The sequence below is a fragment of the Peromyscus eremicus genome, chromosome 17 (genome assembly GCF_949786415.1).
Source record: "Peromyscus eremicus chromosome 17, PerEre_H2_v1, whole genome shotgun sequence".
Taxonomy (NCBI): domain Eukaryota; kingdom Metazoa; phylum Chordata; class Mammalia; order Rodentia; family Cricetidae; genus Peromyscus; species Peromyscus eremicus.
The window spans coordinates 19,496,412-19,524,377 of record NC_081433.1 but is presented as its reverse complement, the minus strand read 5'-3'; the positions used below and the strand labels follow the sequence as shown (position 1 = coordinate 19,524,377).

The 27,966-nt window shown below is 47.6% G+C and overlaps 1 protein-coding gene and 1 non-coding gene across 3 annotated transcripts in view; one reads left to right on the top strand and one right to left on the bottom strand.

Annotated features, from left to right (window-relative positions):
* Position 1: 1 nt before the first annotated feature.
* Positions 2 to 27,966, top strand: part of Rab11fip1 (RAB11 family interacting protein 1) — a 35,822-nt gene continuing 7,857 nt past the window's right edge. The window contains exons 1-5 of one of the 2 annotated variants that reach the window (XM_059244706.1): positions 2 to 433; positions 17,633 to 18,078; positions 19,176 to 19,965; positions 20,966 to 22,732; positions 23,635 to 23,743. In XM_059244706.1, the coding sequence (XP_059100689.1) occupies positions 48 to 433; positions 17,633 to 18,078; positions 19,176 to 19,965; positions 20,966 to 22,732; positions 23,635 to 23,743 (3,498 nt within the window). In that variant the 5' untranslated portion in view covers positions 2 to 47. The remainder of the gene's footprint in view (positions 434 to 17,632; positions 18,079 to 19,175; positions 19,966 to 20,965; positions 22,733 to 23,634; positions 23,744 to 27,966) is intronic. The other variant, XM_059244707.1, reaches the window with a different exon arrangement.
* On the bottom strand, positions 10,124 to 10,226 carry LOC131894775 (U6 spliceosomal RNA). The gene has a single exon (XR_009375010.1). It is a non-coding gene; the product is annotated as a U6 spliceosomal RNA (small nuclear RNA).

Sequence of the window (27,966 nt, the reverse complement as noted above, 5' to 3'; positions counted from 1 at the left end):
GCGGCTACTACCTTGTGGCCTCCAAGGCGGGTGCGGCGTCGGCCACCATGTCCCTGGCGGCCTCAGCGGGCCGGGGCCTGGGGACCATGTGGTCCCCAACTCACGTGCAGGTGACGGTGCTACAGGCGCGGGGCCTGCGGGCCAAGGGTCCCGGGGGCACGAGCGACGCGTACGCGGTGATCCAGGTGGGCAAGGAGAAGTACGCCACGTCGGTGTCCGAGCGCAGCCTGGGCGCGCCCGTGTGGCGCGAGGAGGCCACCTTCGAGCTGCCGCCACTGCTGTCCTCGGGGGCCGCGCCCTCGGCCGCCGCCGCCGCCGCCACCCTGCAGCTCACCGTCCTGCACCGCGCGCTGCTGGGTCTCGATAAGTTCCTGGGTCGCGCCGAGGTGGACCTGCGCGAGCTGCACCGGGACCAGAGCCGCAGGAAGACGCAGTGAGTGGGCGCGGGGCGTCGAGGGCGGGGGTTGGGGTTGGGGAGGAAGGGCGATCGGGCAGCGCTGCTCCTGGGGGGTGGGGGGCGAGCCGGGCAGCCACCGCGCGTTGGCCTCGCCCGCGAGTCTCACCTAACCCCGCTTCTCGTCCGGCTGTCACGTCCCAGCTCTCCCAGGATGGGGGGCTTTTTGGAAGGCAGGAGAGGTTTTTGAATCCTCCGGGCGCCTCGGAACGCACAGCACACACAGTCAGCGCTAGATGAATTTTTGATGAATTGAAACAATATGCGGGTAGGAGAACTCCTGTTAGGTTGGGTAGTGTGTGCCTGATACGCGCTTTAATTTAGGTGGAAGGCCCCCTGGGTATTTTCTTAAGCTTGACGCTTTGAGCTCAAGAACCCTTGGGGACTGGGAGCAGAGAAAACTAATTGGAGGGAAAGCCCCAGCACCCCAGAAGCTGGACGGTTGCTGGGCGAATGGCTAGAGGAGGGGTGAGGACAAGAATGGGGGCGGGGGGACCACCAGCCTGGTGATTGCTGATTCCCATCTGGAGCTGCCCCTCAGAATGAACTCTGGAAAAGTTTGGTGTTTTGCTTGGGGTCTGAATTAGTGATAGATGGTGATTCCAAGATCAGTAGAAATGAGCATTGTGACTCGTTGGAGTCTGGTAAATTCTGTCTGGTCCTAATTCCTGGTAGGTGGCTATTCACTAGCCCACCTGTTGCTCCTCAGTTGAAGGTTCTGCCGGAAAAGCTGGGCAAACCCCAGTTCAGTTTAAGGTCTTAGAGCTTTATTTGTTCTTGTTCACTGGTGTTTGGAAAGGGCAGCTTAACCAATGGAGCATTTCATTATGTTCATCTCATGTACCAAAGAAAGCTTAGATTCGCCCAGCTGGTTACTTTGCTTGACCTTAGAGATGCCAGTTATGTTACCACCTAAACCCTAGTTGATGAAACCCATTCGTTCAGTCCCTGCACTTGAGATACACAGAGTGTTTTAACTTTTACTTGGGGGTGGGGCAGGAGGAGCCAGAGCAACTGTAGTTTCCAGGCTAGGGTGGTTCAGTTTCAGCGTGTCTGATTCGTTTTTTTATGGGCACAGATGAATAGGCATTTCCAAACTCAAATAAAAAAGGAGAGTCTTGACTTGAGGCTGCATGGGGTATCCCGAAAGCAACATCCACCTGCAATGGATGTTTGCATACCGTTCTGGTGGAGCGGAAGCGGAAGCCATCCTTATTTTCCATTTTGACTAAACGTTTGAGGGGCTTGGGTTGCTGACTGTTGGCTCTTCTTCATATTGCCCTGTTCCAAGACGAATGTTCACGTCTCTGTTCACTGTCTGTTTCTTATATGACAATTTCATCCCCTTGCAAGATAGATTGGGTCCCCTGCCAGAGATGGGGCTTCCAGAGTGCCGGGTCTGATGTACACTTGGTCCTGACTCACAGTTGGGTTGTTCTGGCTCTAAACACCCCAGTTTCCCCATTTATAAGTGGAGCATGCTGCTGCCCTTAATTGATGTTTGTGAAGAGTCGCTGCTTCCTGGATGAATGAAGCCAGTGTAAAGGTTCAAAAGGTCCTGCACTGCTGTGTGAGGGATGAAAACCCTCGTCCTCATGCTCTCTTTTGGCTCTGTATCATTTTTCCTCATTTTCTCTAAGGTAATCCTAAGCCTACATGGCTGTTCCTGTTTCTGTCACGTGAGCGGGTTACCACTTAGTCACAATATTGACTGGCAGGGAAATTGTGCTTACTTAGTGGGTTTTTATAACTGCCATAGAATGTCTGCTTTTCAGCAAGTAGGTGATATTGCAAAGTTTCCATCTACCGCTCTCTGGGACTTTCCTAGCTGCTGGGGGAACCCTGTTAAACGGAGCCTGTCTGATGCCCTAGTAGAACTCCGAGGTGCCCCAGGAAGCTGAGAGTAGAAGAATAAGATATAGCCTGAGAGGTGTCAGTTTTAACAGAAAGAAACAGGTTTGGCTAGAAAATCTGTTTGAACTAGTTGTTAATGGTTTGATTCCACCTTACATGTTAAAAATCAGAAACAAAACAAAATCTAAGATCTTGGTCTGTGCTGGCTCTGTCTGTCTGTCTGTCTCTCTTCGTGTGTGTGTGTGTGTGTGTGTGTGTGTAACAAAACAGTTACTGAACAGAGGGTGGCTTTTTTTTTTTTTTTTAGTTTCAGACACTGAAATTTGAGGCCCATTATCATGTTAAGAACCCACTTACTAATTATTCTCTTGATAAACCCCTATCTAGCAAATTTATTTGCAGACAAGAGAATATGCTTTCTTTTTATCATGATTCTGAATTTTCTGCCCTTAAGTTTAATGTGATAATACACATATTTAAAGTACCAAGTAGCCTACTGTATAGGGCAGCCTAATATATAATAGGCAGGATACATTTAGTAGCAGGGAATGTGTGGCCTTCAGTTAGGAAAGGTAGAAAGGAGTTGATTTTACTCCTGTATCTGTTAAAGACCTGAGGTTTCAGTGGGCGTTGGTTAATAGGAGCCAGTTAAGTACCGTGATAGCAGCAGACCTGAGTCGGAAGTACATTCAGGTAGACAGCTTGTAAGACCCTCAGCCCAGCTTTCTGGTCTCCTGTAGTAGATTGGTTTTTAACCAAAGCAGGTGCTAAAAGCAACAAAATTTGGGAAATAATCTCTAGGCTAGATCTATTCAGCCTGGGAGCTGGAGGGCCGTTATGCAAGTAAACACCGTAAAATGTAGTGTTGCAGTCATCTTCAGGATGTTAAAACAGGGAGGGAATGGTGGAGGGTCCGTTTCCTGTATCAGTTGAGGCTCCAGTGTCTGCCTGTGGAAGCGTTTGGATATTGTAGAGGTTAGATGGTGTGAAAAGTTTTAGAAGACAGTCAGATGCTAAAATAAGTTACCCGTGGGAAATTTTGGATTATTAGAAATAAGAGTTGAGGAGTTATTTTTCTGAGAGACTTAAGTGCAGAAATGGCTTAGCTGACCGTCGATGTCTTTAAGTCACAAGTCAGCCGTTGGAGGTGTGCTCTGGGCTCCTTATGCACATTGAAGTTGTTTTATAGCAGGGTGGAAAATTTAAGCAATACTGTTACTGGTTACAGGTACCCACCCCCACCCTCACCCCCTTCTTTCTTGTAATTTCCCTTAAAGATACAGTTGGGCCTTCCTGGAACCAATCATCTCTCAGGCAGCATGGTCCCCTCCCACTGCAGTGTAGAAAACTGAGCTCCTCTCTCTGTATGTCTTGTGATAAGCACTCCTCCCTCATCTTGGCCATGGGATGAAATGACCACAGGAAGAGACGACCTCCAAGATGTCACTAGGTGATGATGCTGTTACTTGTGATCTCACCTGTCACACGTTCAGTAAGAATAGAGGGAGTTCTGGGGATCCCCTGTGCCCATCTCAGATTGCAGGTGGGCCACCACAGCTACCTGACATTTACATAGATGCTGGGGATCAGAACCTCAATCCTCGGGGTTGTGGGGCAAGGGTTTTAGCCATTAAGTCATCTCCCCACATCCCTCCACCTTATTAATTTGAGACGGGGTTATTATTATTTGATTGGCCTGAGCTGGCCAGCCAGTGAGCTGCAAGGTTCTACCTTCAATTGCTCCCGTGCTGGGGTTGTTCAGACACTAGCTGCTGTGCCTGGCTTTTACATTGTGCGGGGATCCGAACTTGGGCCCTTCTGCTTACCTGACAGACACTTTACCAACTGAGCCATAAGTACTTTTTAGGACTGCTGTATGCCAGATGCTGGGTATGAAGTGCCAGAGAGGCATGGTGCTTGCTTTCAGGAAGTTCAGAGCCTCGTTGGGAAGTAGATCGGAAACAAAGGGACACAAGAGAGAAATAATGGATTGTGCTCAATCGTGGGGAGGAAAAGAGCAAGCTATCAGAAGCAAAAGATTGGCACAGGAGAGACCACTGGCAGGTGAGAGCATTGGCCGCTCTTTAGAGGACTTGGGTTTGATTCCCTGCACGCACTGACGCATACTCTCAGTAACTACAGTTCCAGGATTTCCGACCCCCTTTTCTGGCCTCCAAGGACACTGCCTGCACATGGTGAGCAGGCATGTGCAAGCAAATTAAGAAAACAGAAAAAACCCCCACACATAAAATCCAAATTAAAAAAAAACCGTATCTTAGAAAAAAGATTTATTAGAAAAAAAAATGATCAGGGCTAGAGAGATGGTTCAGCAGTTAAGAGCACTTGGCTCCCCTTCAGAGGACCCGGGTTCCGTTCCCAGCACCCACATGACACTCATAGCTGTCTGTAACTCCAGTTCCAGGGGATCTGATGCTGTCTGTCCTTCGAGGATAGTACATGGACATAGTGCACTTACATACTCACAGACAGAACATCCATATGCATAAAGTAAATAATCTAAAAGGAAATTATTTTTTAAAAAATGATCAATAAGAGTATACTGTAAAGAAGGAGATTGGAAAGCAGGATATGATGGCACCTCTAGCCTCAGTTACTAGGAAGGTTGAGGCAGGAAGATTGCTTGATCCTGAGAATTCGAGGCTAGCCTGGGCTGTATAGCAAGAGCCTATCATAAAATAATAATAGGTAAGCCTTTGGTGCTGGGGATTAAACTCAGGGCTTTATGCATGCTGGGCATGTGCTGTACTACTTACTGAGCTACAGCCCCGGCTATGAATATTAATGAATAAGATGGCCTCTGAGACAGATATCTGAAGAATAAAGAGGAATCCAAGGGAGTGCTGTGCAAAGGCCCTGAGGCAGGGGTACCTGGGAAGCTGGAGGATTGACTCTGTATAGGGTAAGACTCAAAGAGAAAGGAGTAGGAAGCCACCAAGAGTTAAATGCAGGATGGTGTGGGCCAATTTGAACACGGCCTAGTCTGGAATCCCACAGATGAAATGGGAGGCTGTCGCAATAATTGAAGTAGTGGGTCCTTTCAGAAATGTTTTATAGCTTTAATTGCTCTGCTTCTGGTAGGGGGTGCAGGGGTGGGGGTGGGGGTGATAAGATTAAACAAGTAAATAAAGGGAGCTACGTGTTGAAAGTGAACCAGGAAGCAGTTCTGCTTTCTTTCCCCAGCAGTCACCCTGATACCAGGGTGAGGTCACCATGACAAAGACAACTTTGGGCAGTGCCACTTGTGAGTTGTGTCCTCTGTCGAAGGGAATGACTCGGGCATGCCATTGAAAGCAGGGTGTGGATGTGGATGTCTACAGATGCTGATTGTTTCAGTGCTGGCCAAGGACTCGTTTGGTTAATTGTGTGGCAGGTGTAACCTCATTGGTGTGCTCTGCGAAGTTGATGATGTCACAGTTTCAAGGAAAACCTAATATCACACGACAATAGAGAGAGGAGCCCTGTACAGAAAATAAGACTCAGTGTTGGAAAGACTTGGGTCTCTCCATCTTGCTAAGTTCCCTTCTATCCAAAGACCTTTATAGTGTTTCTATAGCTACCCTCCGAGGAAGAGTTTTGTTAGTATCTGATAGGTCATTTGAATGGTAGTTGTTAACTTTGAAATGTAATAATTATATTATAAGCAGTGCGTGTACTCATTAAAACGCCATCAACTCCAACATGTAGCTGCTCAGCTGTCCATTAAAACACTCTGTCCTGGGAAATGCTGCTTCTCCCTCTCTCCTCCAGGAGGGACAGCTAGCTCTGGGTTAGCCCGAAGGATGAAGGTGCTCAGGACTGAGGTGGAAGAGAGAGTGATAGGAGACCATTGGATCTTTTCATCTTAAAGCAGTTCCCAGCATGCCCTTTGGTTCTGGATCTAGCGCAGGCCTCAACCTCAGGGCCTTTGAACTCCAGCAAAACTGTTAACATCCATGCCTTGTATTGGCAAGTGGGTCTTTGTCCCCACAGGGTGCGCCCTGAGTCAGACAGAGGTCGTGCCCTCAAGAAACCATGCCTGAGGTGTCTGCTTTCACCTGACCACTCCTGTCTTGTTTATTGTGTGATCAGGGACTTGGTCATTGTTGAGAGTCAGTGAGTGGCTTACTGAGTGAATAGCTGGGATTCCTGCATGGTAATGATAGTTTGCATTCAGGGTTTTGATTTGTTTGGCTAGTTGGTTGGTTGGTTGGTTGGTTTGAAACAAGTAGTCCAGTCTGGTGGAACCCACCAGCCTCCAGCTTCTGCCTCCTGGGTACTGGAATTAGAGGAGGGTACCTTCACACCTGGCCAGGAGAGCCACTTTTCCTGAAGGGATATGTTGATAATCTGGTAAAGAAAAACCGAGGGTCTGAGCGTCCAGGGTCTCCCTGGGGGACATGAGGAATGTGCCTTGGAAAGAAGGAAGGCGGCCGTAATGACCTTCCCTGAATGCTGGCCTTTGAGCTACCCGAAGGGAAGGCGGTCACAAGTGGCACCGGAGACGGATTGCTGGAGAGGTGGCGACCACACACTTCATTTTTTTAGTGCCCTTCTATGATCAAGGACGTAGCTAACCTCCCGAAGAATTCGAGCTCCCAGGAAGCCTGCTCTAAAAAGGCCCCTTGTTATCACCAAGAATGTCTGATTTGAAGGGCAGCCCCAGCAGGCCGAGTCCTGGGGTATTTATTCAGGGCTGTGCTCTCTCAGAGCACCGGTCCCTCATGGTCAGTGAATGTGACCCGCCGTTCACCAACATGGAACTTTTCACTTTTACTAATCATGTGTTATTAAGATGCGATTTTAAAATAAGATTCTTTGGGTATGTTTTCTTCCTGCTTTGAACTTACGGTGATTACGAGATAAATCACAGGTTCTCTGCTCCCTTGCCAGGAGCTCGTGGGGGGAGTAGTTCATCTGTTGACAGGGTAAGGAGTGGACTGAGTGTTCTTTGATGTTGGTCACTGCTGAGGTTTGTTTTCTTTGTCTTGGCCAAGGCCTGGGGGAAGCATCAGACTATGGGCTTTCCTTTCCCATCCCCAAACTCTCTTTTGGTGAGGGATGTCACTGTCGTGATAAATTAATTCCTTTGGCAGGCCAAACAGGGTAACATTGGTGGCAGTTATAGCTAGGCAAGAGCTGAGATCCCAGGTCTCATCATACAGTAGTACCATTTGTGGCTTTCTTAAATATGATCAACTTTGTAAGTAGATAATGTTAGGAATGATAGGCTTCCATGTTGAAAAATGAGTTAAATTTCCTTCTGTTCCTCCTTCCTTCCCTCCCTCCCTCCCTCCCTCCCTCCTCCTTTCTTCCTTCCTTCTTTCCTTCCTTTCTTTTTCTTCTTCGAGACAGGGTCTCTCTGTGCAGCCCTGGCTGTCCTTGAATTGGCTCTGTAGACCAGGCTGGCCTCAAACTAGGAGACCCGCCTGCCTCTGCCTCCAAAGTGCTGGGATTAAAGGCGTATGCCATCGCCACCTGACTGAGTTAAATTTTCTAATTCTTAGAAAATATTTAGTAAGGGTGCTTGAATTATTGTTGTCTGCGTATAAACACCCCGGTCCATATGCTGAGACAGACTGCCGTGCCCGGCGGCATTGCTAATCTCAGGAGCCTCTGGTTCCCATCCACCCACTGGGATAAAAGCCCTAAAGCCCTCGGTGATGATCTTCACATTCCCCAGCAAGTTCCAGAACATAGACTTTGATCGTGATATTTTAAGTTCTTCCATTAAAAAAAAACAAACAAACACCCTTTTGGACATTATATAATACCAATTGTGTAGGTGAATGTTTTCCTACATCTTCACATGCAAGTCCGTTGATACTTACGTTAGATGGGCATGTTTGAGTATTTGGTAACGTAGTTAGAACTGTTAATCTTCTCCATTTCTGTGTCAGGAACCTTTTGACTGGGTCAAATGTAGGCTACTCAGGTGGTGGGATGTCATGTAGCCATCAGAATTGGGGATATGAAGATTGTAAGGCGTGTGCCATATGCTACAAATAAAATTGCCTGTGCATTCTGATTCCGGCTAAGTAGTAATCATAGCTGCAACCTGCAGCAGGCCTTGTTCTAGACACTTACATGTATTAAATCATCTAAACTTTATGGCATCCTTCCGAGGCAGGTACCCCTCAGCCTTGTCTCTAAGGGGGAGCTGGAACCAGAGAAGAGTTAGGCAAGTTGCCCCAAAATCTCTCAGTTTGAAGCCGCTAACTATCCAGAAAAAGAAATTTAGAGGAGATATATGAAACTGTAGTCGTTGGATTAGCATGGGCTTGAGTGCACTTTTAAAGGCATACTGATTTTTCTTTTTCTTGTAACATGTCTTACTTTTGTATGTGTGTGAGCAGGTGATTTTGTTTTTGCTTTTGTTTATTTTTGAGACAACAGGATCTTGGCTATGTAGCTCAGGCTAGCCAATACTCTCTCAAATCCTCCTGCCTCAAGTCAGAGTGCTGGATTCCAAGTGAACTCCACCATACCCTGTTGTCTTGATCACTTTCTATGAGAATTTCTAAAAACCAGACATCATATAAGAAAGAACCAAAAGCTTTTTTTTTTTACATCCCCCCCCCCTCTGTGTGTGTGTGTGTGTGTGTGTGTGTGTGTGTGTGTGTGTGTGTGTGTTGCAGTGCACATGAATCCCAGGGACCTAACTCTGGTCATCTGGGCCAGCTGCAAGTCCCTTATCTGCTAAGCCATCTCACTGGCCTCCAAATCCTTCTTCACCTGCCTTTCCTGGGTTTTCTTCTTCATGTCACTTACCAGCTTTTGGGACTAAGTTTGGTGGCTCCTAATAACTAGCTTTTCAGTGCTACTAAAATGGCTGTTTTAGAGGTGGGTGTTAAAACAGCAGCAGGAGCCAGGCGGTGGTGGCACACGCCTTTAATCCCAGCACTTGGGAGGCAGAGGCAGGTGGATCTTTGTGAGTTCAAGGCCAACCTGGTCTACAGAGCGAGATCCAGGAAAAGGCGCAAAGCTACACAGAGAAACCCTGTCTCAAAAAATAAACAAACAAACAAACAAACAAAAAAACAGCAGCAGGAGCCCTCCCCTGCTCTCAGGGCGGACTCGTTCTTCCAGTGACTGACAGTGGGCAGCAGGAAGGGCTCAGGAGTGGAAGGTTAGCCAACCGGTAACTCTGTACTCAAAGTTAGACCCTGTTGACATCTGCCCACCTCATTCCACGACAAAACTTGCTAAACGGCATAGCTGCTGTAGAGTACACACTGCCAGCGTGTTACAGGTCATGAACGTCTCTGTCTCTGTTGCTCCACACCGCTGCCATGCTATCCAGGGCAGAGAGGTTTTGAATCTCAGCAGCCCACAGTGTGGCATTCTGCCCTATTTATAATCCCTGGGGAAGACAGTTCCTGAGCGGCTTCATAAGACATCTCCATCTAGGAAAACACTGTGTCCTGCTTCTAAACACCCTTAGGGTGCTGTTCTCTTCCTCCTTCCTCCGGGAGGAGCCATAACCCTCAGGGTTTTTATGCTGGGTTTCCATAGGGATGACAGTGATTTGTGCTACATCCCATAATTGAGGTTTGGCCCGCAAAGGGAAGTGTGTGTAGTTGTGCTGACCCTGGAGTCTAAGCTAGACCCAGAGACCCTGAAATGAACTCTGACATGTCTAGACTGGTGGAGCTGGTGGCCTTCTTGGCCTTCTCTTTCCTGGACCCTTCTGGAGTAAAAAGTAAATGCTGTATTTATTAGTTCTCCAGGATAGGTGGCTGTGTAGTTCGTAGGGTCTTAAGTTAGTTGAGAGTCCTGTTTGTGATGAATTTGTACTTTAGTAGGAGTGTCTTTTTTTTAAATATGGAATGCTTCATAAATCTGTGTGTCATCCTTGCTCAGGGGCCATGCTAATCTTCTCTGTAGTGTTCCTTTTTTTTTTTTTTTCTTTCTTCCAGTATCTGTGCTGCTGGAGTGAGCACAGTAGAAGTGTCTTTTTATGTGGAATATTTTTGCATGCTTCACAGTGAGGAAGCTTCCAGCAGTTTTCCCGATGTTTAAAGTTAGAAATCGGCAGCAGGACCAGTGGCGAGGTTCAGTGAGTAAAAGGACTTACTGCCAAACCCAGGAGCCACTCCTGACTCCTCCAAGGTATGCTCGCCATGGCAGGGTTGCTCCCATACATACAGTGTGTGCACGCACAAATAAATAAGAAACAAGTAAATGTAATTTTCAATTTTTTTTTCCTTTTCGAGACAGAGTTTCCCTGTGTAGCTTTGCGCCTTTCCTGGAACTCACCCTGTAGACCAGGCTGGCCTCGAACTCACAGAGCTCTGCCTGCCTCTGCCTCCTGAATGCTGGGATTAAAGATAATGCGCCATCACGGCCCGGCTCAAAAATTTTTTTTAAAGAAATAGAACGCAGGCCGTCCCTGTCGCAGTTCAACCCACGCTTTGCGGTGTTGGGTGCCGACTGACTCTTCTCCCCAGCTAGAGTCAAGCCGTGGGTCTCTTCCCCACGTAACTGCAGTGCAAAGCGTCTAGGTATGTTTGCATGGGATCATGAAGACCACGATGTCTCTACAAGTGCTCACCTTCTGGAATGGGAAAGGCGTGTTCGCTCCAGCCACAGAATGTTTCTGAGGCACCCCTGGCACTTTACCCACCAGTGTGAGCTTTACGCAGGGATGTGATGGGAGAGCTCATCTTCTCCCTCATCTCTGGAGGAAGATCCTGTCTTCCTCAGCATCCCCTAATTCATCCTCCCTTCTTCCTTCTCCCTGTCCCCAACAAGAACGGGATTTGTCTCACTGAGTACCCCAGGTCAGTCTCTCATGATCCCCCTGCCTCCATCTCCCGAGTGCTAGCTAGGATTATAAATGTGATTGTTTATCTCCTTAAGACACCACTGCATAGATCTAGGAAACATAAACAGTATTTTATATATTTTTAGCTGTTACATTATCTTGGAGCCCTCACCTACCCAAACCCCAAAAAAGAACCCCTACATAAACACCACGAGGTAGATTATTTTTCACATGGGAGAGTACGGAACTAGTCATTGTTTCTAGGAGAGCATGGGGAAGGGACGACACAAAGGGACCAAGCTTCTTGTTCTCTGGTATCTCATGTGATCAGGATTTTTATACTGTACCGGTTGTTACTTAACAATATTACCTAGAGCCTGGCGGTGGTGGCACACGCCTTTAATCCCAGCACTCGGGAGGCAGAGCCAGGCGGATCTCTGTGAGTTCGAGGGCAGCCTGGTCTACAGAGCGAGATCCAGGACAGGCACCAAAACTACACAGAGAAACCCTGTCTCGAAAATCCAAGATAGATAGATAGATAGATAGATAGATAGATAGATAGATAGATAGATAGATAGATATAAAAGCTAGAAGGGCTAGCCTAGTGGTGGGGCCCTTGCCTCATACACAAGATTTTAGGATTTTACATTTTGATAGTTTAAAGACTTTTTCATATCGTGGCCTTAGAAATAAACTTGTTGCATGGGATTATGGCTTTCCTGCTGCACTCTGCCCTTTGGACAGAAAACTGAGCCCAACCCTGATCGAAAGATAACGGACGCTTTCCGGCTCTATGTGAAAGGTAATGCCGGAACACCTACACGGCGGCGGCCGCAGCTGTGTGGCCGTGCTGGATCAGAGATTATTTATTAACTGCTTCTCTGGGGGGACAGGAAGTAAGTGAATTAAAAAAAAAACACCCTCCCAAAAAATGGTGTTGATAGTAATGTTGAAGCCCACAGCCATAATCCAATTTGGGATTCCTGAGGGTGAGTCATTCGTGAACTTTGTTAATGAAGTTTTCAGGCTCAAAGCCTGGGCTCTGGCAGATCAAAGGCTTGCCCACCGACCCCAGGGTGCCACTAAAGAGACAAGTAATACTGAAAAGCAGGAAAGGGGGTTTATGGCCACAGTGGGAAGCGGTCTAGCCCTCTGACTTGAGGTGGGTTTAAATACAGGGCAAACAGTATGCATAACTAAGCAGTTCTGTCATGGTGTGACACCCCCTCCCCAACATCCAACAGCATTACCTGGTTCCAGTTTACCCTGTTAAATAGTCATATGAAAAGCTGCCAGAACCAAGTGAAATCTCTTCCTGGGAGACAGTTTCCTCCTCTAGCCTGCGTCAGGCTTCCTCCTTTTCCTTTCCTCAGTATGAGACTCCTGAGGAAATTTTAATATTTGGGACACAAGTGTCTCTTTAGAATATCTTGTCTGCCCACAAGAACGCAACCGGCAGAATCAACCAAGCAGGGCTCCTAGGGCCTTACAGAGACTGAATCAACAATCAGGGTCCTCTGCATCTATGCATGGGACTGAGGTAGGTCCTCTGCATCTATGATATGGTTTCTGGTTGCGATGCTTGGTGGTCTTGTGGGACTCCTAACAGTATGTGTGGGGGTGGGGTGGGGGTGTCTCTGACTTTTACCTGCACTTGGGACCCTTTTCCTCCTATTGGGTTGCCTCATCCAACCTTGATATGAGGGTTTGTGCCTAGTCTTACTGTAATTTGTTATGCCGTGTTCAGTTGATATCCCTGGGATGCCTGCGAGCTCTCTCTCTCTCTCTCCCTCTCTCTCTCTCTCTCTCTCTCTCTCTCTGGAAATTGAGGAGTGAATCTAGGGGAGAGGAAAGGTGGGGGGACTACTGGGAGGAGTGGAGGTAGGGCAAAACTGTGGTCAGGATGTAATGTATATAAAGAATTTTTTAAAAAAAGAAAATGTCTTGTCTGCTGCTAGGCGGTTTCACTGTGGCTTCTGGTTAGAATGATGTCAAACATCTCTCAGTGGCCCAGCTTTTTAACAGGATTGTATTGGCAGAAGCATTCCTTTTCTTTCCCTGCTGTAGTCGGAACATTCTAGATGGCATTTGCTGGGATGCTGGCTACCTGTGACTCTGCTTTTCACACCCCTAAAAGGAGCCCTGGAACTTCCTGGGTCACCTGCTGACTGACTTCAGGTTTGCTTATGAAAATAAGCAGCAAGAAGAGTTGGTGAGGTTTCTGCTCACATGTGGTGCTGGAAGTTTCCAAAGCCAGTCCACTCCAGGGCTTGAGTGGCGGGTAATAATCGGTGGGGAGCCTTCTGGGGTTGGCTACGAGTTTGCTTAAAATAAGCACTTTGGCCCAGGTAACCAAGGTAAGCCTGCTGCCAGGAATGGTCAGGTGGCATGCTCTGTGAAGGTCTTGACTGTGTTTGCATGCCTCAGAAGACTAGTGGAGAAGCACTTGCCCCCAACCCCTTCTCCCTGAGTGGCCTTGCTGCCTGCAGCCCCTTGCTGTGGTCAACTGAGTTTCACATTCAACTTTCGACCACTTCTCCTTTTCAGGTGCCTACAAGTAATATTACAAAAGCCAGACACCTTTCATCACCAAGGCAACCGCGTTTACCACGTGACTGTCAGGGAAGAAAAATACAAATAATCCTCTCAACCTCTTGACAAATATGCAAAGTATTCCAGGCCAGGCCCTGCCCTGGAACAGTGTACTGGAAAGATAGGAGGCTTGCTGGGAGAATCAAGTTAAAAGCCAGCCTCTTCCAGCTGGGGCTGTTTCTCCCTGAACACTCCTTCACATCCGTGGCTTAAAAATCGTGAAGGGTTTCTCTTTGCCAGTCCCAGCTGGCATCTCCCATCATTTTGCTGGTCGTGGCTGAGATTGTTGATGTAGTAAGTTCTTCCTGGCAGTTCTGTGTGTGGGATCTTCAGTGGTCCTCTCACAGGTTGTGAGAGCTGGCAGGCTACGCTGGAGTTTCCCCTCCCCTTTTATTTTGGGATATTGGAGTTGAAAGTGTGTGAACTGGGTTGTAGCTCTGCAGTAGAGCGGTTGGCTGCCACCTCTGAAGCCTTGCAATTTGATCCCTAGCACCCCACCACACACAAACTCAATCATGTGCACACACACACACACACACACACACACACACACAGAGGGTAAAAAGTGTCAGACTCTCCTCAGAAAGAATTTGAAAATGAATCAGGAGAATCAGCTTAAATAGTGCTTCTTGGTCAGGAGAAGGAAGAGGAGCTCAGAACATGGAGAATCCTTGCTATGCTTTGCAGCCACGTTGGAATTGTAGCAGTCTCTCTAAGCTGCGTCTCCCTCACCTGTAAAGTGACTGCATTATCCACTCCATGCCATTCTGTGAGGCTCAAATGCCCACATGCAGGGCACGCTGCAAGTGCAGTTAGGTTAGGGTTCTACATGCCTGTGGACGAAGTGAGCCAAATGGCAGGGGAGAGGTTGGCCTTTGCTGAGCTGCAGTTGAAGGTGAGAGAGGAAGTCTTACTCATTTGGACAAAACCATCATTTCCTTAAAGTCCAGGCCCTGGGCTTTTAAGTAGGTCACTGAAAGAAAAAAAAAAAGTTCTCCACTTGTGAGATGGCCTGTGGGTGGCTCTCTGGAGGCCAGGTATTTGGAGTTGGTTGTCCCATAATGCACCTGCAGTGAATTGAGCTCCCAGTTCTCCAGAGATCAGGTTTCCAGATGGAAAAAAAATGCCAAGGCAATCCCCCTTCTGAAGTTTGCGGTCAGAATAGGTCTGGTACCCCGGTGTTTGCCATATCTTGAAGTAGCTTGCAAAGGGCCATGTAAAATACTTGAATGATGTTTGAAATATTCTTTTCTGATAGCTAAGTCAGACGTGAATCCTTCCTGGTCAGTTTTTCATTGTTTCAAATTGTGACAAAATGCAAAATTTAGCTTTTTATTTCCTATGAACCTGGGGATTGAATCCAAGGCATCTCATAATGCTAGGCATGTGTTCCACCAGTGACCTACATTCCCAGCCTAAAATTTACCATTTTAACCAGCTCAAGTGTGCAGTTGTGTGTCCTTTCACATTGTATAACCGGCACCACCGTCTGTCTCCAGAATCTTTTCATTTTTTTCAGTTTGGACTAGAGTTTAGTACCCTTCAGGCATGCCTTCCCTGTTCCACTTTCTATCTCAATGAATTTGACAGCTCTGGGTACCTCATGTAAGTGGAATCATAATACAACATTTGTCACTTGTAGCTTTTTTTATCCTTTTTTTCTTTTTGAAACTGAATTTTATATGTTCCCTTTCTCCCTGCCAGGCTCTATTCCTTTCTATAAGCTTAAAAGATTTTTTTTTTAAATTTTATGTGTATTGGTGTTTTGCCTGAATGTATGTCTGTGCACCATATGTGTGCGATTCCTGTGGAGGAAGAAGAGGGTGTTGGATCTCCTAGAATTGGAGTTACAGATGGTTATGAGCCACCATATGGGTGCTGGGAATTGAACCAGGATCTTCTGGAAGAGCAGCCGGTACTCTTAACTGTGGAGCCATCTGATATTTATATATAAATTTGTATAATAACTGTCCCTACTGAAGGAAAATATGACATTGGAACTAATTTGATAGAACTCTTCTCTTTATTTTGAGGTGGGGTCTTGCTTTTTTCAGGAAGATTTGAGTGTTATTCTTTTTCTTATTGAAAATAATTTTTTCATACAATATATTCTGATCACAGTTTCCCCTCCCCCAACTTCACCCAGATTGCTGCAAGACCAGATCTTTCCACTCATCCAACTCTATGCTTCTTTCTTTAGAAAAACAGGCAAATAAAACAAACATGCCAGAATTTTTGTTTTGTTTTTCGAGGCAGGGTCTCTCCATAGTTCTAGCTGTCCTAGAACTCAGAGATGCACTTGCCTCTGCCTCCCAAATGCTTGGATTGAAGGAATGTACTGCCATCGCCTGGCTTAACATACCAGAATTTAAAGAAAAGAAAAAGAAATTACAGAAAGCAAAACCCATAAAAACACAAAATCAGAAATCATAATATGCAAGTAAAAGATTGGTAAGGTTAAAAATATCCAAACAAAGCAATATGAGACAACAAGTTCACAAATACACTGTTGAGTTCCTTTGTTGGCCATTTACTGTTGGGCACGGGAACTGCCCTTAGGTGTGGTTTGTACACCCAGGAAGACTCAGTTGGAGAAAATTAGTTTCTGTTTGCAAGTGGTTGTCAGTTGGAGATAGTGTTATGATACTGCCTGTGTGGGACCTCGGCTGGCCAGGGTATTCCACATGTGAGGGAAAACATGCCGGGCAGATGTAGCAGCAGGCGGTGGCACGTCATTCACAACCCAGGCGCTGCATCTGTGAGGAAATGAGTTTGCTATAATAGAGAGAAGAAGAGAAAGATGGGGAAAGAGGGAGACAGAAGGGAGAGAGAGAGGAGACGGGGAGAGGGTACACACCTCATGGGAATAGAGAGAGCGGAAGAGAGAGAAGAGGGGAGAGGTTTTCCTTTTACGTCAGGATACCGGGCAGCCCCAAGGGCCAGGTCAGAATACTAACAGCTTTTGAGTTAGGGGTGCTGGGGCCCCATCTGACTTAGACTAACTGTGCTGGTCCTGTGCATGCTGCCTCTGTCTCTGAATTCATATGTGCATAGATCCTGTTGTGTCTGGAAGACACTGTTTCCTTGGTGTCCTCCGTTCCCTCTGGCTCTCACAATCTTTATTTACACTTTCTCTTCCACAGCATTCCCTGAGCCCTGGGGAGAGGGATTTGATAGAGATATCCCACTTAAGGTTGAATGTTCTAAGATCTCTCACTGTCCGCATATTGTCCAGTTGTGGGTCTCTGTTAGTTCCTGTCTTCTTGTTTTTTCTGAGCTAGGGTCTCATTATGTAGCCCTGGCTGTCCTGGAACTGGATATGTAGACAGGGCTAGTCTCAAACTCATAGAGATCCGTCCTTGGCCCCACGGGTGCTGCGATTAAAGGCGTGCACTACCACACCTGACTAAGGTAGGGTCTTATATTTTCTACACTGGCCTCAAAGTTGTAGTCCATTCCCATTCCCCTAATACCTGGGGCATAGGCCTGCATCACTGTGCCAAGTTCTTTTATTTTTCAGAAAGAACTCTTCATTGGATCATTATTCTAGATGATTATAAGGGTTGAGGATAGAGCTCAGTGGTGTAGAGTACTTGTATGTTCAAAGCCCTAGGTCCAATCCCTTGTAAGATGCATCGGACTGCTCTTGTCTAGCATATAAACAAAAAAAAAACAAAACAAAACCCTCAAAGATAAAAGTGTCGGGCCAGGGATATAGCTTGAGGGCAGAACACGTGCCTGTTCTGCTTGGCGCCATTGTTCGATCCCTTGCCCTACAAAAATGAATGGGTAAACAAAAGCCAAGTTCTGTATTGTCTCACACCTGCTTACTCCTCCTCACTGAGACAGTGTCAAAGAGCATTTGTCTGAGAGGTTAGAGCAGCAGAGAGGACAATTCACTGATGCATCAGGAGCCCCGATGGAGCTGCTTCCTTCCAGAGGTAACCTCTCGTCCTTTCTTCCTTCAGATGGTACACCTTGAAGTCCAAGCCAGGAAAGAAGGACAAAGAGCGAGGGGAAATTGAGGTCGATATCCAGTTTATGAGAAACAACATGACTGCCAGCATGTTTGACCTCTCCATGAAAGATAAGTCTCGGAGTCCATTCGGAAAACTGAAGGACAAGATCAAAGGGAAGAATAAGGATAGTGCATCGGACACCGCCTCTGCCATCGTCTCCAGCACGACACCCTCAATCGACAGCGATGATGAGTCTTCTTCCTCAAAAGACAAGAAAAAGAAATCAAAGATCAAGACTTTGTTTTCCAAGTCGAATTTGCAGAAGACGCCGCTCTCCCAATCCATGTCTGTCCTGCCTACTTCAAAGCCGGACAGAGTGCTGCTACGTCCTGGAGACTTCCCGTCCCGGTGGGACGGTGATGACAATGAGGACGAGTCCTCCTCCACCTCCGATGGTGAGTTCCCGTCTTTGCTCACTCACCCGCTTTCCCAGTCTCCCTGACTTTGAGGAGGAAGAGGCGGGTCTACAGGTTTTAGTTACCACAGTCATGACGGTGATGAAGTTCACTAGGGCTTTGTCTAAGAGAATGTAAACGTCTTCTCCAAGGGTTTGGAGCTCACAGAATAAGTGCATTTGAGTTTGTGTTTGTTTGGTTGGGTTTTTTGCTGCTTTTTGTTTTCTCACAGTCCTGGGGATCTGGCCCAGGGCCTTGAGTATGCTGGGCAAATGCTCTCACACTGACCCATACCCCCAGCGCCTGTTGTATATGGAAGAATAAAAGTTGTAGGACCTTGTCGTGTGTCTGATACTTCATTAATTCCTCAGATGTCTGTTGAGCTTCTGTCGTGTGCTTAGCTCCCATGCGGCACATCCCTGATGGAAGCTAAGTAGTCCAGTCTCCTTAACTGGAGTCATGGATTTTGAACTTTCAGCTTCGTTTACTGAATCCCTTTTAGTGGCCAGCTTCTGTTACTCTGTTGGGAACATTGCCTTTTCCATTGGTTTAACACAGACTTTCTTAACGTCAGCATTGCTGACTGGGCTGGGAATTCTTCTCGTGGAGAACCGTCCTGTGTGTTGTAGGATGCTTAGGCAACACTAGCCCCTTCCGTCAGTTACCACGATTGAAGATGTGTGCGAATGTTGATAGATTGACAGGTGCCCCTACCCATTGCAACTACTTATTACCACCCCCGCACCTCCTCTCTGGATGAAAATGACGGCATCATGCATGCTAATTAAGAACTCCGTCACTGAGCTATACCTCAAATCCCTCACTCATGTAATTTCTTTCTTTTTTATTGTTACTAAAGATTGAACCCCAGAGCCTTGTGCATGATAGACAAATGCTTTACCTCTGAGCTGTATCCCCAGCTTCATTTTTTATTTAGAGTGTCCTTAGGTCAGAGGCTAGCTCGTCGGGATCAGTTCTCTTTTGACCACGCGGGTCCTGAGGACTTAACTCAGTCACCAGACTTTGCAGTAAGTACCTTCAGTCACTGACCCATCTCTCCAGAACTTACCCCTTTTTGCTGTTTCTTTTCTTCCCAGTCCTGTCCCACAAGAGAACATCCAGTGGAGAGCATACACAACTGAGCCAGGCCAGCTTCAGCCTTCCCAAGAAAGAAGGGTTGTCCTTCCTCGGGGGCCTCCGGTCCAAGAATGACTCCCTTTCGAGATCTAACCTCTGTATCAACGGGAATCATGTTTACATGGAGCAGCCAGAGGTCAAGGGTGAGATCCGGGACAGCAGCCCTTCGAATTCCCCGTCCCCGCAGGGTTTCAGGAAGAAGCATTTGTTCTTGTCCACCGAAAACCTGGCTGCCCGGTCTCCTAAGGAACCGGGGGAAGGAGATGGCGTGACCTCTGACAGGCGACTTTCCGACTCTTCCACCAAGGAGTCTGTGAAGTCCATGTCTTTGCCGTCCTACCGACCTCTGACCAGTGGAGAGAGTAGAGAGAGCGTGTCTCCAGCACACGTGGAGGCTACCAAGGAGACAAAAGACAGCAAGAAGCAGGAGACCAAGAAGTCCTCTTTGCTTTCTCTGGTGACGGGCAAGAAAGATGTGGCCAAAGGCAGCGAAGGCGAACCTCTCCCCACGGTCTCAGAGAAAGAGAAGGAAGGGAAAGCCACGCTTGTGGAAGCCCAGCTGGGAGAGGAAGAGCTCGGGAGAAGGTCTGAGAGAGATGCTGTACCTGTTGCCTCCCAGCGGGGCAACTCCCTGAACCCCTTTGAAGACGTGCCGATCTCAAACCCAGAAGCCGGCCTGGAGCCTAAGTCTGAACCAAAGCCACCAGTTCCCGCTGCAAGGACTCCCCAGACCAAAGCTGTGAAGCCTAGGTAAGTCTTAGTTTTTGACCTATGGGACCTTTCTCTGGCACTACTTCGTATTTAGCGGTCTCCACTGGAGCAGACCTGGTCCGTCTCAGGATGTGTATCCAAAGGTAGGCTAGTCTTAAGTCATTTGAACCAGTCACCTCTGCTGGCCTGGCCTGCCCAGCACGAAGGACAGGGGTGTTTCCCAGCCTAAAGCCACAGCTCAGCCGTCCGTAGGTGGAGGTTGTTTTTCTCGGTGAGCTAACCAGACTGCGGTGAAAGGAGACAGTTTGTGGCCCGTTCTGAGCGTGTGAGCTGGGCGTTCATGGTTGTGCTGGGTACATGGGCAGAACCTGCGTTTAAGTGTTCCGTGCATGCTGCCCCGTGGAGGTGGCTGCCTCTCCCCCGGTACTTGGCATCGGCTTGCAGGTGTGAGAGACCCTTGGTCCACCCTTCAGTGTACCTGTGACCTTTCTCTGTTTCCTCTGTGCCTGATCGTAAGAGCCTGCCTAAACTGAAGGAGCTGCTTTTCTGAGTGACTTTCACGGTGACATTTCTCTGGCATGGGGGAGGGGAGACAAAAACTTTTTGGAGATTGTGCACACTCTTCTCTTCAAAATCCATACCTGTTGCCTTGTGTTAAGCCTTTTGAGATGCTTTTGCCCTGTCATACTGTATCACTGAGGGAACTGTAGGCTGTTGGTTGCTCCAGCTGGATCTGTCCATGTGCATTGCTACAGACCCTTGTGTGACAGGTGTGCTTGGTGCTCAGCAGCGTCTCTGTCTGTGGGGAGAGTATGTCTCAGTTGTGGAGTATTTACTTAGCACGTATGAAGCCCTGACTTTGATTCCCCAGCACTGAGGAAGGCCAAGGTGACCCATCTGTACGTCAAGAATTGCGGTTCCCTTGACTTTGTAGATAGTGCCCCAGGTGTAAAACATCTGTCCTTTAATGACTATTTTTGTATGTTTCTTGAAGTGCGTCTGCAACTGACGTGCAGATTTTATTGTGTCCTTTTTGCAGACTGGACGTCCCTCCAGCGGCTCAGCCCCCGGCCAGGCTTCCCTCCCCTGACTCTGCTCTCTTTCCTGCTCTTCCTTCTAGCTCTCCTCAGGCGCCTGTCTTTTCAGAGACACCGTCCTCTGAAAGTCCTTCTGCCTCCTCCTCTTCCTCATCTCCCCTGGCAGCTCCCATCTCCACATCCACTCCGATTGAACACTGGCCCCCCACAGGCAAGGGGGAGGTCCATTCTGAAGAACCTTCTTTGCTCCTCAAAGCAGTTTCTCAGAAGGAGAGTCTAGCACCAGCTCCGAATAGTGGTTCTTCTGCCTCGGGATCGCCTTGCAAACAAATTACCATCCCAGTGCAGGATGGGACGGAAGAGTCTTCAGAGGGCAAGACCAGGGAGACAGGCACCAGGACAGAAGGCCCCAGTGATGAGTCAGGAAATAACCCCATGGGGCAGCATAAAGACCTCCTGAAGGTTCCTTTTCCAGAGCAGCACTGGGTCCATTCCCCTGACGAGGCCCAGGAAGTGCTCTCTGTGCTTACACTCAGCAGTGGCGGCATTGCAAACCCCGCTGAGAAGTCTCCCACGGCGAGAAACACAGACTCTGAGCATCGGTCTAGGTCTTTTGTGGAGACCGATCAGAAGGGTGGAATGACTTCTGCAGTCAAGGAAGCGACGCCCCCTCTTCAGGAGGAAGAGGCAGCCTCCCCATTTGGCAGCATAGCACAGAAACTCAAAGAAACACCGAGTGCCAGTAGAGGCCAGAAGAAAGTCAAGAAGCGTGTGTCCTTTTCTGAACAGCTCTTTGTGGAAGGAGAAACTGAAAAACCCACTGAGCTTGAGGAAGAGGACGAAAGTCATCCTCAGCAGCTGGCACGTGAAGGGGCCGTTGCCGGAGACGTGCCCGGTGAAGAGTCTCCGGAGTGTCCCCACACAGCAGGCACAGGGGAAGAACCTGTGACCACGGCAGCTTCTAAAAGCCAGAGCTTCTCAGAAGATCCCATAAGTGAAGCCAGCCCAGCAAGGGGTACCCAACTCTTGAGGGCTGAGGAGAACAATGGCTTCGTGATTCACTATCAGAGCAAAGCCAGCGATCACGAAGGCCTGCTGTCCGACCCCCTAAGTGACCTTCCATCTGCCTCTGACGTGAAGTCTCCTGTCATGGCTGACCTGAACCTGTCTCTGCCTTCCATTCCCGAAGTGGCATCAGACGATGAGAGAGTAGATGAGGCCGGGGATGGAGGAGGGGGAGCAAAGCTGGTTGGTCTAGAAGTGGGAGTTTCGCCCATGAACGTGTCACCTTCCTGTCTGGAGAAGGCACGTGGGTCCGTGCTCACGGAGAATCGCCATGACTTCAGGCCAGGAGCTCCCATGGTGACTCCTCCCGAGCAGACAGCAGCACTGGGAACTCCTAAGCCACCTCTGAGCAAGAGCTCCAGTGTGAATAACCAGTTACCAGGCCCCGGGACTGTCGAGGAAGAGGAACTGAAGCAAAGCGGGAGGCCAGATCCGCCTCTCGGCATATCCCAGGACCCTCCCGTGCCCAGCCCCTCATCCTCTGAGACCTTTCCTGCTGCACGCTCTTTGCCTAGCTCTCCATATTCTGACAGTCACCACAGCAGTGTAGCGGAATCTCCCAAAAAAGCGGCAACAGAGGGCCCCGCTGGTAAAGTTGAAACTGTTGGCAAGAAGAAGCCACTTCTACAAGCCTGGGTCACACCCTCAGAGATCCACCCAGTCTCAGCCCCGCCAAGTGCTGGAGCTGGGGCAGCCAAGCACAGGTGAGAGATGATGGGGGAGATTGTCTTTGTGCGCGGGAAAGATGCCCTCTCTTTGCTTTTACCTGCAGTGACCATGTCTTCAAGCCGAAGGGATGTCCTGATGTCAGAGTTCGCCTGTTTTGCTGGCAAGGCTTGTCACACAAGGGCCATGTACTTTGTGCTTGCAATCACTCAAGATCCAGCAGCATGTGTCGCAAGAACTTACTAGTCTTCAAAGATAGCTTGCTTAGGAATGCTTCTCCAGTGTGACGGAGCTCTGTAGCTGTGGAAGTGTGGGGCTCTGGTGTCTCCAGGGCCTCAGAAGCCAGCGGTAGATGGAGTGGTAGACCAAAGCAAGGCTGAAAACTTCCTCTGAGAACTGCTCAGAGAGCAGTTCCCACGTGATCCACACTCTCCCTCACTGTAGAAGCCAGAAGGTTCTGCAGAGAGGACCGCTCAGTGGAGTCCTAGTCTGTAGCTACCCACAAGGATGAGAAACCTTCTTTCTTTGTTTCTTCTTTATTGTTAACATTATTTTATATATTTATTTTAATTAATGAAAAAAAATGTTTTTGCAGTGCTGGGGATGGAACCTGTGGCCTCGTGCATGCTGGGCAAGTACTACGTCCCAGCCTTGAGAGACCGTGTAAATGTTCTTGTGTCTATAAGCAGACTGAGGGACTTAGCGTCTGTTGGAGACTGCGCCACCCCCCTCCCCAAGACAAGGATGAGCTTTGCTGGTTGTGTGTGGCTCTCTGACCCATTTCACTTTGAATTCCACAGGAGCTAATGCATAAGCTGGATGTTGGGCCAGAGATGATTTTCTGCCCCCTTTCTCATGTCGCCGGCAGCCATCTTTGAGATGGGTAGTTCTCAGCTTTGCGGTTACGGAAAGTTTAAGGATCCTTTTCTTGTCTTTCTAGGCTTCATCCCGTGAAGCCGATGAACACAACACCCACCAAGATTGCAAACCCTAGCTTGGGGACTGCTGCCATCATCAGTGAGAACCTGATCAACGAAGCCATTATAAAGGTGTGTGTTCTGAGGAGTTGGCAGTTTGTTAAGATCTGCAGAGCTTGCATGTAGAGCATCACCATTACAGCTGGCCTCAGTGGTTGCAGCTGCACAGGGGGCTGATGGGAGGAGAACTCGAGCTCATTTAGTCTGGAACAACATAGGAACAACATAGGAAGATGCTATCTCAGAACAAACAGCAGCAAAAGTTAAAGACCTTGGGCAGCTCTGGGAATTACTTACGCAGACCTCTGATGAGTCTGGAGTCCGGATAACCTCTGAGGACCCCCGGACTGTCCATTAAATGGATAAGTACATTTCCTTGTGATTATTTATTTCTCACTGAATTCTTTCTTGTCTCTAGCAACGTGATTGTCACTGGCACTGTCTGTTTACGAGTGTGGTGGTACTTATTTATTTATTTATTTATTTAGTTTTGTTTTTCTTTAAGACAAAGTTTCTGTAGCCCAGGCTGGTTTTGAACTCACTGTGTAGCCTAGGCTGCCCTAAACTCATGGCAATCCTCCTGACTTAGCCTCCTGAGTGCTGGGGTTATAGGCAGTGTTCATCTGGCAGTTCTCTTTAAAGAAAGGATTCCTTCCCCCCCCCCCCCCCCCTCTCTCTCTCTCTGTCCCTTTCTCTCTTTTTCTTTCTTTCTCTTTTTGTTTTTTGTTTCTTTGAGACAAGGTTTCTCTGTGTAGGCCTGGCTGTCCTGGATCTCACTCTGTAGACCAGGCTGTTCTCAAACTCAAATTCAGCCTGCCTCCTGAATTCTGGGATTAAAGGCGCCCCCCCCCCACCACCACCCAGCTTCTTTTTTATCTTTAGGCAAGGATATAAAATTCTTGATACAGATGTACTGGGTTTTATCGCTGTATTTCAAAATAGTTGCCAACATTTAGAAACTTGCAAACACAGTACAAAGAGCTCCTGTCGACCATCATCCAGATTCGCCCGTTGTTCCGGATGACCCAGTTCGCTTTGTCTCCTCCTGTTCCTTCCTGTCCCGCCTGCTCTCTCTCCATACACCTCTGCGTGTGTAGTTTGGGTGTGTGTTTTCCATGGTCTGAACCATGGAAAAGTAGGTTGTATGCATCATGTCCTTTTTCACGTCTAATGTTCTTGGGTGTGAATTATATGTGCATCTCCAGGTTTTTGTGTGGGTGTGCACATGTGTGTGGAGGCCAGACGTTGAAGTCCGTGTCTTGCTCTATAGCTCTTGACCGTTTTTTCTTTTAAATCATTTTTTTCATATAATATATTCTGATCATGGTTTCCCCTCCCTCACGTCCTCCCAGATCCTCTGTACCCGTTCAGCTCCGTCCCTTCTCGCTCTTCTCACTCTTCTCGCTCTCTCTTCTCTCTCCTCTCTCCTCTCTTCTCTTCTCTTCTCTTCTCTTCTCTTCTCTTCTCTTCTCTTCTCTTCTCTTCTCTTCTCTCTCTCTCTCTCTCTCTCTCTCTCTCTCTCTCTCTCTCTCTCTCTCCTTTCACAAAACACACAGGCAAGTAAAAACAAAACTAAAGCCAGAATAAAAAGAAAAGAAAAGGCACATACACAGAGACACACAGATAAATGAAATAGAAACCCATAAAAGCACAAAATCGGAAACAATGATATACAAGCAAAAGGTCAGTAAGGTTAAAAAAAAAAATCCCCAAACAAAACAATATGAGACAAAAAAAATCTACAAAAATACCACTGAGTTTGTTTTATATTGGCTGTCTACGCTGGGTATGGGGCCTGCCCTAAAGTGTGGTTTGTATGCCCAGTGAGACTCCCCTGTAGAACCTTTTGCAAGCGGTTATCATTTATTTGGTTAGGGACGGGGACTCGTATCCACTTTTCCCTCTCTGCACTGGGACCCTGTCTGGCTTAAGCTGGGCATGCTTCCACAGTCTCCATGAGTTCGTTGCATGTATCTGTCCTGTTGTGTCTAGAACAGGAATTCTTTCCTTGGTGTCCTCCATTCCCTCTTCCTGCCTCCTCTTCCACAGAGTTCCCTGAGGCCTGAGGGGAGAGATTTGATAGAGACATTCGAGTTTGGACTAACTGTTCTAAGACCTCTCCGTCTCGGCATATTGTCCGGTTATGGGTCTCTATTAGCTCCCATCTCCTGCAGGAGGAAGCTTCTCTGATGACTGTGAGTGACACAGTGATCTCTGGGTATAGCAGAGTGTGGTTAGGAGTCTTTTTATTGCTAGATTCCTTTAGTAGTATCTGGTTTTCTCCTAGGTCCATGCCTGTCTAGTCTAAGGTTCTTGCCACTGGAGCGTTGTTGGGTATTGGGTTCCATCTCCTGGAGTGACTTTTTAATCCAATCAGATAGTGGTTGGTTACTCCCACAACTTTTGAGCCACCTTTTTCTTTTTTCAGGGGAGAGAGGGAAGACAGGTCTCTCTACATAGCCCTGGCTGTCCTGGAACTCACTAAGTAGACCAAGCTAGCCTCAGACTCAGAGATCTGCCTGCCTCTGCCTCCTGAGTGCTGGGATTAAAGATGTGCACCACCACTCCTGACTTTCTGTGCCAGTGTTGCACGAGGATATGGTGCAGGCAGACCACCACTGTAGATTGGCATTTTCCTTTCTCCTCTGGTAGCGTGCAGAGGACCTTCCAGTGCCATGAGCACTGGTCAGAAAGGGTGAAGGCTCTAGTTAGGCCCCCGTGTGGCTCTGTGTTCGGTGAGTTAGGTGGGTGTTGTCTCTGGCAATGGTGCTTTACCGTCAGTTTGTGGGGAGTAACCAGCAGCCTTAGAACAGCCTGCGGGGTTTGGGGGATCCATGCGGCCCTTTGGCCAGTATCTTAATTATATATAACTCATTCCCGGTGCTAGAGGTTTCACTCGGTGCCGAGAGATGTCTAGTTGAGGCTTTGCCTCCCTGTTATTTGGTGACTCCATTTGTATATCCTTCACGCGTGTATATATTTTGAGAAACTTATACTGTAGTAGGTTTCCACATGACTCCTCAAGTGGCCTTCAGTGGTAGTTGTCTCGCCCTGTATTCGCTCCCTTATCTTCCTCTTCCCTTCCCCTGTCCATTTAATCTTCCTGTTCCAATCTCCCCTACCCCCATCACTCCATAACTATACATTCTATTTCCCCTTCCTTGGGAGATCCTCCCTTCCCCCAAGCCTTACTATACCTAACCTCTGCATACCTTATATAGATTGTAGCTATCGAAGCTTGAGAAGGTAACATCCACATATATCCACAAAAATCAGAGTTTGTCTTTCTGAGTCTGGGTTACCTCACTCAGGATGATTTTTTTTTTCCTCGCTCCATTTGCCTGTGAATTTCATGAGTTTAGTTTTTTAAACAGCTGAATAATATCCATTGTGTAAATGTGCCATATTTTCTTTACCTTTTCATCAGCTGATGAGCATCGAGGCTGTTTCCACTTTCTGGCTGCTATGAATAAATAGAACAGTATTGAATGAGCAAGTGTCTCTGTAGTAGGGTGTCGAGTCCTGTGTGTATATGCCCAAGAGTGGTATAGCTGGATCTTGAGATCTATTTCCAGCTTCCTGAGGAACCGGCACACTGATTTCCCTAGTGACTGTACAAGTTTGCACTCCCACCAGCAATGGAGGAATATCCCCCATGTCCACATCCTCAACCGCATGAGCTGTCATTTGTTTTATTGATCCGACTGGTCTAAGATGAAGTCTCAAAGTAGTTTTATTTGCATTTCCCTGATGACTAATGATGTTGAATGTTTCTTTAAGTGATTCTCAGCCATGTGTGTTTCATCTTTTGTGAGCTCTGTTTAGTTCCGAACCCATTTTTTAATTTGGTCATTTTCTTGATGTCCAGTTTTTTTAGTTCTTTAGTATTTTAGATATTAACCCTCTATTGGATATGTAACTGTTAAAGATCTTTTCCCATTCTGTAGCCTCTCACTTTGTCTGAATTATGATTTCCTTTGCCATATAGAAGCTTTTCAGTTTCATGAAGTCCTATTTATTAGTTGTTGATCTTAGTGCCTGTGCTATCAGTGTTCTGTTCAGAAAGCCTTTTCCTGTACCAATGAGTTCAAGACTATCCCCCACTTTCTCTTCTGTCAGATTCAGGGTGTCTGGCCTTATATCGAGGTCCTTGATTCATTTGTAGGTGAGTTTTGTGCAAGGTGATGAGTATGAACCTATTTATAGTTTTCTACGTGCAGACGTCCAGTTCAATCAGCACCATTTTTTAAAGATGCTGGGGTTTTTTGGTTTTCTTTGTTTTTCTAGTGTGTATT